This window comes from Heterocephalus glaber, unplaced genomic scaffold (genome assembly GCF_053883595.1).
Source record: "Heterocephalus glaber isolate CG9 unplaced genomic scaffold, H.glaber_assembly_v1.0 deba00001509, whole genome shotgun sequence".
NCBI lineage: Eukaryota > Metazoa > Chordata > Mammalia > Rodentia > Bathyergidae > Heterocephalus > Heterocephalus glaber.
In genome coordinates this window covers 19,102,432-19,122,175 of record NW_028258325.1, presented here as the reverse complement: position 1 = coordinate 19,122,175, position 19,744 = coordinate 19,102,432, and the positions used below count along the sequence as shown (strand labels likewise).

The 19,744-nt window shown below is 44.1% G+C and overlaps 1 protein-coding gene across 14 annotated transcripts in view; it reads left to right on the top strand.

The window, feature by feature from the left end:
- Positions 1–19,744, top strand: part of Ccdc149 (coiled-coil domain containing 149) — a 100,401-nt gene that overhangs the window by 3,622 nt on the left and 77,035 nt on the right. For 9 of the 14 annotated variants that reach the window (XM_087187418.1, XM_087187415.1, XM_087187414.1 and 6 more), the window contains exon 2: positions 14,352–14,504. The exons of 4 other annotated variants lie outside the window; for them this stretch is intronic. In XM_087187418.1, the coding sequence (XP_087043544.1) occupies positions 14,448–14,504 (57 nt within the window). In that variant the 5' untranslated portion in view covers positions 14,352–14,447. Of the gene's footprint in view, positions 1–13,753; positions 13,808–14,351; positions 14,505–19,744 lie in introns of those variants that run through there. One more of the 14 variants, XM_087187420.1, reaches the window with a different exon arrangement.

The following is a 19,744-nucleotide window of genomic DNA, read 5'->3' as shown; positions in this document are numbered from 1 at the left end:
TGCAAATGACCAAAGACCAACGCTGAAGTGGTTAAGCTCAAGGGAAATTTATTGACTGATGTTGGGGTTGAATTTTGCCCCCCAAAGATGTGAGCAAGTCCTACCCACTGCATGACTTAATTTGGAAGAAGTCTCTGCAAATGGAATGGAGATAGGAGGAGGACTTAGTGGACTCTTATCCAGTGACTGATGTCCATATAGAAGAGGAAAATTTAGACACAGAGGGAAGACACCGGAAGACACAGATGGCCATGTGAATGGATGTTGAAGGAATCACTGCACCATGCAACTTCTCTGGGCCTCGTTTTTCTTGTCTTTAAGAGTATGAAAGTGTATGACTGTGAGGATCAGACAGACTGATGTTCATTAGTGCTCACCCTGTGCCTGGCCAGGGAGTGTTAGTACAGGAGCATGAAGCCTAGGACACAAAATCAGGTGACTATGAAATGAAAACTTACTTGGTTATAAAACCTTAATTTTGATGAAAGTTCCCATTGTAGGAGTGGTGGAAATGTGATCTAGAGTTGCATATCTCCTCTCTTTTCACCTATATTTCAGTTCAAGGAGCTGAGCTATAGGTCAAGGACAGGGTCCATGGTAGGAAGCAAATGTCTGCCTGAGCTATTTTTATTTAGTCACATTCTCCATGTTTCAGGCCAGTGTCCAGACCTTAGCCACTCTAGGTCACTGTTATGTCCTCCCTTATTCCCTCTTTAGGCCCTCTCCGGCCCTTTTGCTCTCTGTACCACATCCATGCCACTTTAGGTGAAAGGAGAAAAAATTGATGTATTGCTCTTCACTGCTCTGGGCAGAGAGAGCTTTACTCTCTGGCCTCAGGTTGGGGCAAGGCTTGTCCATTTTAAAAATTTGTTCTGCTGCCCTTCAATTACTTTGGGGCTAAATCAACTACACTGAATAATTTTTGTGCTATGGGAAACTACTGCACAATTGTCTTTATAAATGCACTACACAACATCATCCTGGGTCCAGAGAAATCGGGATTATTTTCCTAAGAAAGATGAATGTATTTGTTAGGGTAAAGTCTAAGGTACCTACATAAGATAGACATTGGTGTCTCCTTCGTTTGTGTGGTGGTCCAGGGAGGAGGGCAGCCCTCCCTGGGAGTCATTTTAGAGCTCTATTTTCTTCCGTTTTGTTGGTCACCATGCTTAGGGTGTGTTAGTTACTTTTCTCTCATTGCTGGGACAAAATACCTGACATCCAAAGGGGAAGGGGATTATTTAGCTTACAGTTTGTAGAAGTTTCAGTCCATAATGACCTGGCTCCGAGGCTGGGATGGCAAACAGGCATCACAGAGGAGAAACAACATGGCACACATAAGGTAGTAAGGGTAACAAGAGAAAGTTAACAGCGTCTCCCTGCCTCTAATCTTGCTTTCAGGCAGTCTCTGGACAGAAACAAAATGCAGACAAACTTTCTGTCAAGCTATAACACACATCATCTGGAGTCCAACAGCCAATGCAGTCCTTCTTCCCAGCAGAAACCTGAGTCTGGTCTTTACTGGCTTTCTGGTCTTCTGAGCTCTGACCAGAATCTCCCATACAGAACAGCCTAAGGCATTCCAGTGCTGCTTCTGTAGCAAACATCTCCTAATCTTTCTCTTCCCCTTCCCACAAGCCAGTTCCAAAGGCTTTTGAGCCACATGGGCAGGTAATGTCATAGCAACGACCCTGCTTCTCTGGTACCAATTTTTCTGGGTTAGTTACTTTTCTCTCATTGCTGAGACAAAATACCCAACACCCAAAGTTAAAAGGAAAGGGGTTTATTTGGCGTACAGTTCATAGAGGTTTCAGTCCATAGTCGACTGGCTCCAAGACTGGGATGGCAAACAAGCATTGCAGAGGAGAAACAACATGGCGTGCACAAAGCAGCAAAGGTAACAAGAGGGTAACAGCATCTTTCTGCCCCTTTTATCTTATTCAGACTAACAGGATTGGGCGATGCTATACTAATCACTCACATGCAGTGGTTTAGTACTCACACACCCTTAATCCTAGCATCACACATTCCAGATTCAAGTACTTCTGAAAAAGAAAATCTCACCTCTTTGGGGGGACATCTAAACACAGACCATAACAGGGTATGACCCTAATTGCTGTGGTTGAACTTGGGTTGCTGCCACCTTTGTGTCCCAAGCCATGGAAAAGGGGTTGGGGAGGGAAGTGCAGGGCAGGGGGATTTCCTTTAATTTGAGATGACTGGAGAGGTGTACATTATCACTTCTGCTCACATCCCATTGGTCTGAGCATAGTCATGTGACGACCCCCCCCCCCCGCCCAGCTGCAGGGGAGTCAAGGAAGTGTGATCTGTAGTTGATGTGCCCAATTTATATTTGGGAGTGTTCTACTAAAAAGTCAGATGGTATATAAGTATATATGCCATCAGAAAAAGAAATGGATACATTGAACTTTACCAAAATTAAAAATGACTTCTCTTTGAAGGATTCTGTTTTTAAAAATGACATGTCACAGACTAAGAGAAAACATGTACAGAATACCTGACTTGTGTCCAGAATATGTAAAGAATTCTCACATTCCAATAATAAGAAAATAACCTAATTTTTAAAATGGGCAAAAGAACTAAATAGACATTGCACTGAATCAGAGGTATGGGTGGCAGATAAGCACAGGAGCAGATGTTCGAAATCCTTAGTCATCAGGGAAATATAAATTGAAGCCACAGTGAAAAACCGCAGCACACCTATTAGAATAGAGAAACAACAAACAAACTGATACAGACAAGCTGGGAAGGGTACAGAGCAGTTGAAAGCCTCAGCCATTGGTGGAGGGAACAGAAAACGGTAGTCAGTTTTGAAAACAGTTTTCCAGTTTCTCTCTCTCCCTCTCCTCTCTCTCTCTCTCTCTCTCTCTCTCTCTCTCTCTCTCAATGCCGGGGATGGAACCAGGGCCTCGTACACGCTAGGTAAGCAAGTGGTCTACCACTGAGCTACATTCCCAGCCCCTTTTCCTTATAAAGTCAAACATATATTTAGCCCAAACATTTCAGTGTTGCTACTCCTAGGTAAGACTGCAGAGAAATGGACAAAATCCTGTGTGTAATGTTTATAGCAGTTTGATTCATGATCATTGAAAACTAGAAACAGCCTCAGCACCCATGCCCCGGAGTGTCTGCTCCGTCAGTGTAATGGAATCATCTCGGTGCTAAGGTGGAACTGTCTACTGAGCCATTCAAACAAACAGATTAATCTTAAAATATTTGCTAAGCAAAAGAAATCAGAGACTCACATGTCCCTACTGTATGATTCCATTTATATAACTTTTTTCTCAAGTCACAAATTTGTTCCCTTCCTTCTTTCAACAACATCCAACCAAATTAACTTCATTTGGAAGCCTACGGGATACAGGATGCAAGTGATTGTTTTCATATTTGTGATGAGTGACTATTTTGTATTGATAAACTAATAGCGGCCATCACACATCTTTTTAAAAATAGCTTTGTCAAGGTAAAATGGACAGAAAAGTACATATACTTAAGGCATACAATTTATGGGATTGGACATACGCATGCCTCCGTGGAACCATCACTGCAATCAGGGTGTACAGAAATTCTTGAAGAGTCAAAACTAAAAGGCCAGAAAACCAGTCTGGTTACCTGAGCCTGAGATGTGAGAGAGAATTGGCTAAGGACCTCAAGGGGACTTTCTGCAGTGATGGATATGTTCTGGGTCTTGATTATACTGATGGTTACACGACTATATAAGCTTGATAAAAAGTCACAGAACTGCACACTTAAACACAGAATTTTTCTCTATGTAAATTATGCTCCAATAGAACTGTTTTTTAAAAAAGGGATATTCAAGCCAGCCATTGCAGCAGAGAGCTTTACCCCTTACCTCTCCATTCCTTAGCACATTGACTGTCCATCCAAACTAGCCACACCTCCAGCCCTTCTCTTCTTCCCTACAATAATGGGCCAGGTTCAGTGTTCAGTCTCAGAGACTAACAACTGTCATAACCAAGCCCACTGTTGCGCTCTGACTCTGCCCTACCTTCAACTTGGGGTCTCTTTTCTAGTCTTTTAGGGGGTGATGATGGAGCGAGCCACTGGGGAGGCTTCTGTGCCCCAATCTCTTAAGGAGTGGGCTTTTAAAACTGAAAGGGTGATCACTTTGTTACCCATGTTCTTCAGGGCTGTCCTTTCCTTGAGACATGAAGGCAGAATGTGTGGCTTCTTCAAAAGGAAGAGGGGTGTGCGAGAAGAAACAGGGTAAGGGTTATAGGAAATGGGAGCAAGATGGGAAGACAGGCAATCAGCAAATATTCAAAATATCCATTCCTTTCATCTGATATTATTGTTGAATGAAAATACACTGTATGATAGTAAAAATAGACCTTAGGTATAAGTGTATGTGTACATGTGAATATGTACATGTGTTTAGATACATGTATGAGGTGTGATCACAAAATATAGTGAATATTTAAATTAAAAAATTTATTTCAGTAAAAGACACATTGCCATAAGTCTGCCTCAAAATACTCCCCCTCACGTCACACATATTTATCTCATCATTCTTGCCACTTTCTGAAGCAGTTCTGGAAGTCCTCTTTCATGAGTGTCTTTAGTTGTGCTGTCATGGCTACCTTGATGTTCTGAATCGATTCAGAATGCTTCCCTTTCGTGTCATTTTGACTTTGGGGAAGAGCCAAGAACCAGAAGTCACATGTGGCCAGATCTGATGAATAAAGTGGATGAGGATGCACTGTAATGTTTTTAAGAGCCTGCCTTTCTCTTGGGTGGCACTTAGGAGCAGCTTTCAATATATGTATATATTTTTATCACACCTTGTAAAGATACCCATGAAAGAGGACTTTCAGAACTGCTTTAGAAAATGGCAAGAATGATGGGATAAGTATGTTCAAAATGAGAGGGACTATTTTGAGGGGGATCTACGGCAATGTGTCTTTTACTATAATTATTTAAACACCAGTTTTTGAATAGCCTTTCTCTATGTGTATAAACATACAAAGTATGTGTGTATACATGAATGTGTATACATATATATATATATATATATGAGTGTATATGTTTATGCATATACTGTGTATGAATATTTGTACACACACATATGCACATATGGTGAGGCTTGAAGTAGTGAGGAAAACTTCTTAGAAGAAGTAGAACTTGAACTGGGTCCTTTTTCTTTGGCTAAAGAAGGTAAAAGTGATCATGACCAGAAGTGGGCATGAGGTCAGAGCTGGGGTTGTTCTTTGAGGAAACTTTTCTGATACAGTGGGAGTGACTGGGCAGAAGTACAGCAGAAACTGAGGTTGGATAGCCACGGTGGCCCAGATGACAAATGACTTCAGAACCCAGACAGCCGCATGAAGCTGCTCTTGCTGGTGAGAGACAGGCACTCAATGTGTTTTTAGCTAGAGTACAAGCTGATGTAAGTACTTGGGATAGATTGTTTCCGCTGAAGTCAGTAGTTATGGAGCTTCTGTCTGCAAGGCACTGTGCTGGGCAGTGGGGACATCAAAGCAAGTTTGGTGACTCTGATAGGAATCAGGGAAAGACAGGTTAGGATAAGACACCTGTCGTCTAGGCTTTTCTTTCACCAGCAACATTCTCAGTCATTTCCCCTGTCCCTAATCATATGACTTAATCTGTGGTGTCTGCCTAACCGCTTGACGTGTCTGCCTCCACACTGAACTGAAGAGACCTTGAACTCCTTGGGAGTAGGGGCCTTTTGGTATTCATCTGTAACCATAGCACTGTATCTTGTTTGTTGTAGGTACCTGGTAAGTGCAGAATATTTGAATGTGTGGGAGTTTGGGGTGAATGAAGAGATGAGGGATATACTACCAGTGATCGTAAAGAAAAAGGGGTGGCTATGGGAGGTGTTTGAAAGGAAGACCCCCTACAAGACTTCATAGGCTGCTGGATTGGGGCGATGGAATATAGTGAGTCCAGAATGGCCCTTGGTGGGTGTCTGGAGAGGGGTGGTTGGGGTAACCAAGTCTGGCAAGAAGAGGACGAATTCCATTTAGAACTGTGCACTGTTCAGAGTTTTCTGGGATTGCTTGAACTCTTGCGAGGCAAGCTTATTGCTTACTGGGAACATTTTTGATGAGCAGCTATCTTCATAGTGGCAGGCTAATTTCAGAGTAACTTTATTAAAATTAGCATGTGGGGGAAAGGGAGTGCAACTGCTATTTTTAACTAATAGGATTCATGTTCTCTCCTGCGCAGGGAAATTCACATATGTGCTTCTAAATTTGACAGTTTCTACTCTTATTATGTGAAAAACTTAATTTAGTCAGTTTCACATTGAATAAAATACATTGGCTGAAGATTAGAAGAGGACTTTGGCTAGTTGCTGAATGAAAATGACCAGAGTGAGTGACATTTCTTACTCACTGTTTGGTTTTCCACCAATAAAACCAAACTGGGCTCTGCATGTCTCATGGCTGACAGCTTTGCTTAGTTCAGGGCCTGCTTCTTGCCCTGGCTCCTCAGGGAACATGGTGCCAGGGGGAGGGGATACCTGGTTTCCAAGAAGTGCAAACCCTTGGTTGATCTTTATTTTGAAATCCTCTTGTTTTTATTTCACCTGATTTAATCTATTTTATTTCCATTATCTTCAGCTATTTTATAGCAACCAACATCCTTGTTTTGTTCAGGATGTCAGATCTCCTTCAAGCTAGTCTATGAGTCATACAACTTGTCAGGTAAATCACCTTTAAAAAATAATAAATAATACATTTTTACAAGGCTCTCTTACTCATAAGCCTTCAGTGACTCCCCACTGACTGATATTGATCCATCTTTCTAGTTTCTGCGTTTTTGCTCACCTCATAAATTGGCCACTTCAGCCAAGTGCACCCTTCCAGCCTTCTGATCTAACCCTGAAGCTAGAAATGTGCACATCCCTCCTAAAATCACCCATGTCCACCAAGCTTGAAGGGAACTCTGCATCCTGTTGCCTTACAATTCTTATCTTAAAGTGCTGCTTGTTTAGCACTTACCTGCTGCCTGAGAAAGGAAGGAGCCACTGCTGTGTGTGGACATTAACTTCTGTATGAGTTAGTGAATTCCTGAGGAAAGGGACTGTGACTGCCTGTGTAGGGCAGGAGACCAGAAGTTCTGAATGCTGAGCCTATGTACTGTGGCTCAGAGAAGCAGGACCCAAGGCAGGGCACCAATAGTGCATCCTAGGGCCAGCTTCTTCTGGCCCACTTGCAGGGCCTTGAGTTTGGTTTCATATCAGCAGGGAAAGTGACTCCTGGAGCTGCTTACACACCTGCAGCTCAATTTGCAGCTCATAGGGGTATCAGAATGGATCCACAATGTTGGATGGCTGACTGGTGTCATGGAGGAGTGAAGGACAGCCCAGGCAGTGCATCAGCAGGGCAGGGTAGGTCTGGGGGAGAAGGTCAGCCTTCAGTGGAGCAGACACATACCAAGGACTCTTGTGTGCAAAGCTGTCTGCTCAGCCCAGCTACCCTCAAGAAGTTTGCAGACCAGTGTTGACAGAGAATGGGGCTCAGACCACCACACTTTGGTGTACATTGTCATAAGGGCTCTGCAGGGCAAGAGGGGGTTGATTTAGTTTGGGAGATCAAGGAGGTTCTGGCTGGAAATAGCATCTGGGCTAGGAAAGTTGGGCAGGATTTCAGCAAGTGGAGATCTACAGGAAGGGTGTCCTAGGCAGAAGGAATGGAGATACTGAACGTGCAGAAATGGCAAAATCAGGACTTGTGGGGTACTGTGAGATCATCTGGCCTCTGGTGGGGATGTTTGGGAGGTAGACCATGGAGGCATCATGAGCTGTAGAGAAAGTGCTTGGGTCCTGAGTGTGGCCTTCATTCTGGAGGTGACAAAGAATCATGTATCCTTGGAACAAATGAAGTAGCCTGGATGCATAGGAAGGTGACTGACCTGGCAGGAGTGATGTGTGTGGCTGATGAGGATGATGGCCAGGTAGAGCACAGCAACCCATCCATACCACAGGAACCTGTACCTGTCCCCTTGCTCTTACCTGCTTGCGGCCCCCTTCAGTCTGTTTCCACCTCTACGATGCCCAAATGGCCCCAGCGCATGCCCATGTGCTGGCCAGCTGCCCAGCTCAGGCTGCTGTGGCCGATACATACCAACAACTGCCCTATGAGAGAGTTACCTGTCTTGGGTAGCTCCTGGCTTCCTGAAGACCTTAATTTTTCTGGGCTTTAGATGATGAGTGTAACAGTGCCTGCCTTATATCTCTCAGTTAAGGTGACAATAAAGTGAGGCAGTATATATAAGTGTACTTAAAAGCTCCAACCCTCAGTGATGCTCCTGTCCTTGCCTGGCTTTGGGAGAAACCCTTCCCCAGGGCTTCTGAGATGCTTCTGCAGAGGGAGGTGATGTGTCAGCTGCTGCTGTCAACATGATGCCACTGAAAATTCATATTGATGGGGTACAGATTGTCGTGCCTGCTTGCTGTGCCATCTGCAGACCCTGCGATCAAGGCAGTATTGGAGGTGGCAGGTTTGGGACTCCCTTTTCCCAACCAGCTCCAATTTGCTTTTTAATTTGCTTCAGCCTGGGGAGTGCTGCTGGGATCAACCTGTAACCTTTTCTTCCTTCCCAGCCATCTCCAGCCTTTCCAGACTTTGCACTGTGCATGCAGGCTGCTAATCAGTCCTGGGCAACTTCCTTTTCCATGACATCTCTGGGAAGCTCTAACTCACCTTCCAACTCTGTACCCCTTAGTGCTCCCAAGTTTACTGTCACGGAGATGAGAGCCAGATTGTCCTGCCTCTCCCCGTCTGTACCCCTTTCTGGTCTTCAGAGCATTTTCCAACCACTCTACTTTCCTTATTTGTGGGAGATTTTGAATCATAGGAAGTCAGTTTCAGTGTTTAGGAAAAGATACAGCGCTTGCTCACAACCAACAGCAATGTCCCTCTGTTGACTGGCATCTCTTCATCAGCCGCCCTGCCTCCTTCATCTCTTTCCACCTTTCCATGCCACCCATTATTGTCAGATCAAGTGCCTGGAAGCAAAACTCTGGCCATGACTCTTCCTTGCTCCAAGGCCCTCTGTAGCTCCCACTGGCTCTCACTATCACTCAAACTCTGTTGCCATCTAAGGTATTTCTTACTTTTCATCGAAAGCATACTCTCTAGCCTTATTTTGTGTTTGCTTTGTAACATCCTGCGCGCTCAGCAAATGGAACCACTTCTGGTTTTCTGTCGGAAGCCCGTGTTTTCACGCATACAGCCATGGCCGAGGCTGTGCCTTCTGCTGGAACTCTTGTCCTCTCACTTTCCTTCCTTCTCTTCCAAGGTTCAGGCTGGACCGCACTGCCCTTCCTAATTACAAGCTGTCTCTCCTTAATGCATCTGGTTGCATCTAGCTAGCCATACCTCCATACCTCTCTGATCACATCTTCCCTTGTCCACCTCAGGTTGGGATTAAGCCTGAAGTTGGTTCGGTGCTGGAGCAGGCTGATTCATCTTTGCATCCCGCACAGTGTCCTGGCTGGAATGGACCAATCCAAAAGAGATAACAAACCAAAATGGGCGCTCAGTTAACACTTCAGCTGAAAAACTACTGAATTAAAACAAGGACATCCATTTTTTTGTTGTTTGAACAACATTCTCATTTGTTTCATTCCCAAAGTTCCCTCATACTCATTTTTGTCCAACAGAGCTTCTGTGTTTCAAAATATAGATTGTGATCTTTTAAAGGTAATAAGTCAAATCACCTTTTAATAAGCTCTGCAGGATTTACGAGTTCTTTTCTCTCTCCTTTTCCTTCCTTCTTTCCAAACTGGAATTTTATTGTATCAGATATACAGCTTGAAAAAAGCCTGGCAGAGGCTGCGGGTGGGAAATCACTTGGTTATAAAGAGCTACTTTCTATAATGGTATCTGACCTGTATTATAGTGTGTCTGAATGAACGCCAGGCCTTAACTCTGCTCTTGACTAGAATTTAAGCAGCTCCAAAGGTTATTTGCCACCCATGGTTGACTCTTAGGAAATGAAGTTGTGCAATTTCTTTGGCCCCTGTGGTCATCTTCTTATCATGAGAAATAATATAAAAACAATTCCTCACATTTGTCTTTCTTCAATTGATATTTAAGGGGATTTACTATGTCCCAGCCACTGTGCCTAAAGATGGAGTGTGCAATCCAACTGGACATTGTCACCTTCCTCTACATTCCCTAATAACCACCTTATAGTTAGACTGAGCAAGTGATAATGTCCACCTTTTATAGGCAAAGAAAGAAATTCAGAGTGTTCCTGAAATGCTCAGAGATTCAGTGCCTTTGCCTGTGGTACTGGGGATCGAACTCAGGACCTTTCGCTTGTGAGGCAGGCACCGGAACCACTGAGCTAAATCCCCGGGCCCCCAAATCAGGGTTTTGATGGGAGCCTTGGGTTCAGGCCATCTGTACCCACTCTTCTGGATAGGAGATAGCAGCCCTCGTATGCTGGAAGACATCTTTCCTCTCGTCTGCTTCTGGATGACCTGGATCTAAACCCAAGAATTTGAGCTAAAAGGGAAAATTTGGGGGGGGGGGGTTCTAGATTCCTGCTCAGACTTCAGTAAAGGTTGGAAATTGAATAGTGGGGCCTGGAACACTGCAGATGTGACCACATCCCAGGGGGCCAGTCAGAACACCTTCTCTGCTGTAGGCTAAAGGCAGGCGCCCCCAGTGACCCAGCCCTGACTGAGCAGCGTCATCTAGGGAGGCAGAGAATCTAGTAGCACCTAACTGCCTCCCCACCCATGCCTGCTGCTTCCCCACCAAGCAGAGTTTCTTTAGGCTGCTGTGAGGGCCTTGACCTTGATGGACTGAATTTGTGGATGAGTTAAGGTTTGAGAAGAAAAGTGAGTGGCTGAAGATATTCTCTAGAGATGATAAATACTTTGAGTAATGGTGTATTTTAACTTTAATACTGAATAATATAAATTCGCTGCACACTCCAAATTTAGAAAATGTTTAAAGGGGAAAAAAAAATCTATAATTTTACTATCCAAGGCTGACTGCTATTAACATTTAAGTGTATAATCTCTCATTTTCCATGCCATTATTTCTAAAACTGAGTTGATGGCACATGGTATTTTAGTTTTTCATTTGTCCAGAGGCTAACATACAATGAATGCACACATGCTATGTGCACAGCTCAATGCATTTTTATATGTGCCTGTGCCTGTGTGACCACTGCCCTGATTGAGATCTACAATAGCCCTAGTTCCCCCGGGGCTCTATATTTCATTCTTAGTCAACGTGTCCCCCACACCTCCATTACTCCAACTTCTGCTATTGTTTGGTGTTTTTATAATTTGTTCTTTTTTCTAATCAGCAGTAAGTATCAAGTCATTCCATGTCACTAACTCATCACCATCATTGTCATTACCATCATCATTAGTCATAATGACAGCATGTACATTTGTTGAACTTCAAGCCTGTTTATCTGAAATGCTTACAGTATTGTTTCCCACTTCAGAAAACCCAGAGGTCTGGTATCAGGGTTTCTAGAACAGGTGGCAAGGCCAGTGACTTTGAGATTTTTCTGTTTTATTCAAGGTTGGCTTGTGCTATCCATGGTCCACATAGTTTTTGGGATACACTTGTGTTATGCATAATGTCCTAATAACACTCTCTTGGTGTGTTTTGAAAGGGAATGTAGCATCCTATTACATAGTACAAAGGTGTTTATAGGAGAGCAAATTCTAGGATGCTAATTCATCCCACTTTTCCATTTCTTTTTAAAAATTCACTTTTAAAAGAGGAGAGTAATTCAGTGGGGAATATAAACACCTGGGTTGGGAGATGACACTGGTAAGCAAATAGCTGTTTTGATTACTGGAGTCATTCCTGAAGACACTGACAAGATGGCGACAGAACACCATGCATCTTCTAGAAACACCCTCTCCCCAAGTGCTGGGAAGTTGAGTCTTGATCATGTAGGCACTGACCCCACCCAGTGGGACACCATCCACTCTTCACCTTCTCTTGCTTTAGCTTTTGATTCTTTTTCTCCCCATGATTACTACAGTCACCGCTTTGATGGCTTTTGGTCCCAAGTGTTTCTGATGAGGGATGTTCAACCTGTTCTATTCTGATTATCATTACTATTGGCAGGAAAATATTGTTTCCACTTGTGTGCCAGGTACTACATGAAGCATTTTAAATACAAAATCCAATTCTGACACTTATTTGAAAGAGGAGAGCCTCTTACTGAATACTTTTCAATGTACCAAGTCCCGTGCTGTATTTTGGTTGATATTTCCATGGTCATATCTGGAATCTGGCCCCATGACAGGCATATCTCTCCCAAGGACTTGTTTTAATTAATTTAGTCTTTGCACCCTGCCATGCAGTGTGGACAGCAACTGTTGTTGCTGTTGATATCCATGAACACAGTGATGATGATGACCTTTTAGCAAATGGCAGCCACACACCAGTTACTGGGCTAAATATCTGGTTTCATGATCTCAAGTAATCCTCTGTGAAATCTGCTAAAGTATGTGCTATCATGATTCCCATCTTACAGATAAAGGATCTTAGGCTCAGCAAGAGATGGACTGACTTGCTCAAGATTATTCAGGTAGGAGTGGCAAGGCAAAGATTGGGACCAGAGTCCAGCCCTCAGGCCAGAGTCTTCCTTGGGATAGATAACCATTGCTTCCTTATCCTTGGAGGTCCCTCAGCCTCACATTTCATCCCATTTTGGAAAGGCCAGCCTGGTCATAGATCGAACAATTCATTCTGATGCTACTATTTATGGTGATTCAGATTATCATTGAGTTTTCTTTCTTTCTTTCTTTCTTTCTTTCTTTCTTTCTTTCTTCCTTTTTTTGGTTTTTTTGAGACATGGTCTTGCTATGTAGTTCTTGTCTTAAACTCACTATGTAGCCTCGAACTTACAGCAGTCCTCCTCGAAGCCTCCTGAGTGCTGCGTTATAGAGATATGCCACCATACCCAATGAGTTTGATTTATTGAAAAAGAGATGTCCAAACCTTGATGTTATAGGCATTGGTGGTATCTGTGTTTAATATCAGGAATGTTTTTGTTTAGTGTCAGATGTTATGGCTGTTTATGTGAAAGAGTAAACTGAACAACCAGTTTTACTGTCATTTAAACATTATTCTGATTAATGGTGATGACAGAGGTGGCAGAAGTGTTGGGCAAATGTCTGTCAAGGAAAGAAAATAAAATTATGCCCAGTGTTGGCTTATGGTACACTGGTGACTGGTAGCCAATGAGGATTTTGCCATCTTCCTGGAAGGCCATGAGTAACTCAGGTAACCCACAGGAGCCTTTGCTAACACAGTCAAACCATTTGCACAGTTATGAGCCAAAGAAAGACATCTGATGGGAGTCCCCACCTTAACCACTGGTTATGATTTAGTTTGTCCTCTAAAAACTCCAGTGGTTTGAGTCACCTCCCAAATCCCAGAATGAATCTCTGCCTGACTTTTTGCTTCAGGCTAAGTTCTGAACTGGCAGTTCTTGTTGAAGAAAATTTCTCACTAATCAGTAATGCTTGAAGATGGCAGAAAGAAAATAGGCACACAGCAGATGAAGTGTAGGAACAAATTAGTGGTGCTCAGAAAAATATGAGCAGGGGGAAGAGGGGGAAAACAGCTCCCAGCCTCAGGCTTTGACCGGGGACACCTTCATCCTATAGGCAGGAACTCGGGGCCCAAGTGGCTCTTCAGCCATGTCTCCGAGGTTCTTATCTAGACAAAATGACTGTAATAAGCATGACTGGTTGAAATCTTGGCAGATGGTGGTAAGAGCTCTGCTTTCTTGGATAATTAAAGTAGTGATGGATTTGCATGGCTGATTTCAAGATCTCAAGTCTGCAGATGCCTGCTAGATGGGGAAGACTGGGATGGAACCCTCTTTGCTTTAGAGGATCTGCACCTGACTCGAGTATTGCACGTCCCAGGACTGGAGCAGGCCTGTTCCCATGCTCACCCCTTCCCAAGTTGATGCTCCATCTCCTGTGCGCTGGCCCACTTACGGGATGCCTCATTCTAGCAGGGGTAACATTTTTCACAAAGTCAGGATCTGCTGACAAAACACAGGAGTGATTATTTTCTTCTTTGAGTGGAACAAACAGTTCTTTTGATGACTGTGATGATGGGATCGGCATCTTTAGAATTTACTGCATGGTCCTTTTAGGTGCACTGTCCTGTGAAATCCTCGTGACCCTCACGTGACTGAGACAGGGTGCTGCGGCAGAAGGTGTGTGGAACAGGCCTGGGTTCAGATGTCACATTCACCACTTAGAAACTGCAGGATTCTGTTGTTGTTTTTATTTTCTTCTTAATCTCTCAGAGCCTTTGTTTCTTCATCTGTAAAAGGAGGTGATAACAGCTCCCTTCTGGGATGGTGATGCAGAGTAATGATTGATGTATGTGACATGCTGACTCATCTGTGGGCACTGAGAAGGCTCCAGCATGAGGGTGGTTACTCATATCTTCATCTGTAGAAGACAAAAGAGAAGAACAGAGTGGGTGAGTGGCTCCTCATGGCCTTCTTGGTGGGTGATGGCTGTGTAACCCACATGGCTTTACCCCAAATCCCAGGTGCCATGTTGCTTCTACTAAAAGTGCCTTTCCCCATCTGTATCTCCAGAATTCCCTCTTGCCAAAGGGAAGCCCAGGAATCAGGACTGGTTCCCTCTTGTTGAAAGGCAGCCCAGGAATCAAGTCTAGTTCTGCACACTCAGTGCTCTGCTATAAAGGAGAAGCCTTATTACAGGTCTCCTCTGCCCTGTGGCATTTGGGAGTGGGGGAAGCAAAGGGTGCTGTAGCTCATCAACAGTAGGGCTTTAGAGTCTTCTTATGATTTCTTTGATTCAAATTACTATTCTAAAAGGAAGTCAGTGGCAGTTCTGTTATTCCATTCCACGTCTGGCTATGGTATGTTTCAACTCGTAGTTGGGAGGATGTGAGTGTTGGTGACACAGGCTGTCACGATACCCAGCGTGTCCCATGCTCTCTGTAACCTAGATGGAAGTGGGACAGCCTCAGACGAGTAGGGAGTTGTAGAGCTCTGCTCTGAACAGGATCTGCGGACCACACACCCCACTTCAGCATCTCAGCCTGCGGCAACATCAGATCACCCTTGAGCAGGGGACAGAGCACCTGCACCCATGGCAAGCAGTGATTTTTACTAAGATATGCTATCGTTGGCAAAGGAGAAGGGATTTCCTGCCCATTTATGGCCAACACGGAGAGCCAATTTTCTTTCCTTGTGTTCCCTCTACATCTTTTATAGGCCTGGAAAGAATAGAGGCGCACCTACTGGAAAGTGTACAGTCTGAGTTGGTGGGAAAGGAGAAATGAGGGGAGTGGGAGGATTGAAATAGATATTCAGGCAAAGCTTCGTTATTCAAAACTTCAGCTAACTCCGACTGTCAGTGAATTTCACATACCCCCCAGCTACTGCAGTTCACATTTTAAACTCTTCCAATTACCTGAAATCTCACTTAACTTAAATTTCAGCACATCCCCTGGGGCATTCAAATAATCAAAGTTTGCCTGTCGAAAGTCATATAGGAGATAGGAAAATGCAATGGTGAGGCTGCAAAAGATAGATCATAAAAAAAGTCATCTTAGAGAATGGCATTAGAATCATTAGGCGATCAACTTGAAATTGCTGAAATGTTACCTAAAAATGACAGAGGCGGACAGATTCAGGAAAGGGCTGTGGAAATACTCCAGAGGTTGGACAACTGGAGATCGGATACAGATGGGGCAGAGAAGGCTGGCACCCGAGGCAGGAGGGAGTTAGCGTGGGTGGCACGGATTGCTGCAGGCTCAAGGACTTCAGCAAAACACATCAGCATGTGGCGGTTCCTACATAGTGTTTTACTCTGTGGAAGCCCTAACTCACATCTGCAAAGCGTTAGCACATGTGTGTTTCCAAGACACAGTCCAGACTGCCTATGCAGGGATGGAGAATCTGCAGGATTTCCAAGAATGAAAGTGGGAATGGACTGGCTGTCCACGTGACAGTAAGGAAGTGCTCATTTGAAGCAATAAAAATAAGGCTAAAATACAGATAGCAACTGATTACTTCTATTGGAGATATTCTGCACTGTCTTCATATACACCACACTTACGTAACTGGATTTATTTCCTCCCTAAACATAATGGCAAAATGAGATTTAGAACTTTAGCCATAATAGTAATAGTAAATTAATGGCTATATTACTAAAAATATGTGAATATATCCATGTTCCTGAATCTGTATATCTGTATACACAGTGATTAAAAAAAAACTGTGGTGAATGTTTAAATTTAAAAAATTTATTGCAGTATAAGACATATTGCCAGTAATCCCTCTCACAAGATTCAAAAATACTTCAGTGTGCTTTCAGCACACTTATCCCATCATTCTTGGTAATATGTTTTTTACTGAAGTAAGGTTTAAAAAAATTTAAACATTAACCATATTGCTTGGTCACCCCTTGTATCTAGACACGTGTGTATTTAGTTTAGAGGCAACTGAAATTCATTTCTCTCTCCAGTATATACTGAGCACCCTCTGTAGACGAGGCAGGGAATGGTCAGTCAGAGATCAACACAGGTTGTGGAGCTTATCACGGGCCATGCTGGCAGAGATTCCCAGAATGGAGGGGCTCCTTGAGCCGGAGCAAAGGCGTTGATTGGGGAGTGCTGTTTCCCTACTTTGCTGCTAGGTGGGAAGAAGGCATTAAAGGGGGAAAGGCGGGAAAGGGCGATGGGCGTGTCAGGCAAGACTCAGGTACCAGCCTGAGATAACCAGCTTGGAGAGAGAAAGGCTTTACGTTAGCTGACAGTTTCGGAGGCTTCAGTGCTAGTCGGTTGGGCCTGTGGTGAGGGAGCACATCACGGTGGGCAGTGTATGGCAGAGCAAAGCTACAGCCTTAGGGCCGTGAATCAAGAAAGAGAGGAGGAGGAAGTGAGACGGCTCCACTTCCGCTTCCAGGGCAGGCCTGCAACAACCTGAGATCCCGCCCACCTGGCCACGCCTCTTAAAGGGGCCGCAGCCTCCCACTAGTGCCACTCCTAGGAACAAGTTTTCAACATAAAGCCTTTGGGTAGCATTTCAGATCCAAACTACAGCACTAGGAGAGGAGGGACCTCTAGGAAAGAGTGAGTCTGCAGTTGAGAAGTTTCTGTGTTATTCATGAACAGGACCCCTTCAGCTTGTGAGTTTATCACACAGGAGAATTCTATCTGGATTGGCGGTCATGTCCTTACTGTGGCTGAGGAGAGCTAGCCCGGTGCCACCAGCAAAAATCCCCAAGGACCACCGTTATTGTTTGGCAGATAAGGACACCTGGCTAAGACAGTCCTTTGACAATGTCCAGCTACCTCCACCTCCCAGCAGCAGTTATCTGGTCAAAAAGCCATCCAAATAGTAATGTAGTATGTCAGATAGTCACTTAATTATTACGATCTTCCTTGTAGCAATTATGATTTGCTTTATTGCTGATAACGGGAGACAGGTAGATAAAAGCCACTCAATGGAGAAAACTGTGGCTTTGGGTTCTTAAGATGATGAGCACAAGGCTCCCTGCATGGTGTTTGTGTATGGGCATGAATTAACACTGACGGGTGAACTATGAGCCCTGCCTTAAAAATGCCATTGAAATACAACTCAAAAGAAATCTGTTTTTAAGTGGATAATAAAAATATGTCATGCTATCTAGTATACATGCCAGACACTGGGCATACTTTACTGAGTTTACTTCACTCGTATGTCATTGATTTCTCAATCTACCTGGCTTTCTCCACTGGGTAGGTGTAGACCCAGCAGTGGCTGTGGGAGTCTCAGCAGGAGTGTTCCTGCAGCGCCCACAGGTGTATCTGTGTATGATGAGCAGAGGCACCAAGGTTAATGCAAATAAAAGTGATACAGGAAATAATGCCAGAGATGAAATATGAAGTATTATATCTCCAAACCTGTTAGATGTCTGATATGCTGAGCTTGTGTTCTCTCAAATCAAAGAATGAATTCTAGGAACAACCCAGATTAAGAGTAGGAAGATACTTATTGATAGGATAGCTCCTGAGAGCCAGAAGGGGTCCCAAATGGATAGCCCGGGGACCTCACTTTACAGAGGAATTTTATAGAGCAAAACCAACATAGGCACAACCTGGGCCACAGCCATGATCAACCAATAAGATTACAAGTGTAGTCACTTAGAGAAGAGTGGTCCAGTTGGGAAGTAAGTCATGTAATAAGCGTGGGTGGAAAGAACAAAGATTTCTCTTAGGAAATGGTGGGTCCAGAGGTCCTGGTCACCCACCGGGGTGACTGATGTCCATCTAGACTTCATAAGGCCCAGTGTTTGTCCTTTGAGGAAGTATATAGGTCTGGTCATCTTGTCTTTATCTTGAGGTCTAGTCTCCAACAGATGTGTCTCCCGCCACAGTTGTGGTGTGATTTACCTTTGTCCTGTCATTCCCGAGGACCTAGCCCTATCTGACTGCTTATAATATTTCTATCTAACTCAGCTGTCTATAATAAAAAGGTTATTCCTCGATGACCACCATTTCTGTCTTTGTCCACAAACCTTGAGAAGGAGACTTGAACATGGCTGGGAGATGAGCTCAGTAGCTTGGTGGGTTGGCAAGGCGAACATTTGTCAGCTTCTCATTCTCTCTGTCCAAGCACCTGCACTTGGAGAGTATCACATTGGATCCAGCCTGTGCACAGTGAGGACTGTGGACAGATGTCCCATCCTTGCCCAGGCAAAGTATGGCACATCACCTGCTGCAGGCCAGGCAGAGATGCCCTGGAACAGAGAGACAGACTGGAACATGACAGGTTAGCCTGTGACTCTACTTGCCTGCAGGGTGGCTGGGTGGCAGTCCTGCCCAATGTGTCTAGAGCTGCCTTGCTGGCACTGTGTCAAAGTCTAGCTCCCTGTCCTCCTGCCAACTCTCCGAGGGCCAGCATCCTCCCAGTACATTCCTGTGCTGAAGTGTCAGCTCCTGTTGCTTACCATGAAAGAATCCTAATAGACCAGGTGTGATAGAAAATACAGTGAATACTTACTTTTTAAAAAATGCATTACAGTGAAAGACACATTGCCACGAATCCCCCTCCACTTCCACACACTTATCCTACTGTTCTTGCCACTCTCTGAAGCAGTTCTGGAAATCCTCTTTTGTGAGTGTCTTTAGTTGCAGTGCCATGGTTACCTCGATGTTCTGAATCAATTCAAAACATTCACTTTTCATGGTCATTTGACTTTGGGGAAGGAGCCAGAAGTCACACAGAGACAGATCTGGTGTATAAGGTAGATAAGTACAAGTGTAATGGTCTTACAAGCCTGCCTTTATGTTGTATGCATGCAGCAGCAGCATTCATTATATTTTTGATCACACCTTGTTAAGACACTCACAAAAGAGGACTTCCAGAACTGCTTCAAAAAGTGACAAGAACAATGCAATAAAAGTGTTCAAAGTTTGGGGGAGTATTTTGAGGGGGGTAAATGGCAATGTGTGTTTTACTGTAATAATTTTTTAAACTCTGTATTTTTTGATCACTCCTCGTACACAGATAATAGCCTGGTGCCACCACTTACTGCCTTGTGACGAAGGATAAGAGACCTCTCTGGGTTTCAGTGTGCTGTCTCTGAAACAGAGCAGGTCTTACATCCTGTTTCAGACAGCAGCCGTTGGGTCACATGACATTTCTGGGAGAGCACTGATCACAGTCTGGAAAATAGAAACATCCACCAAATAGTGGCTGG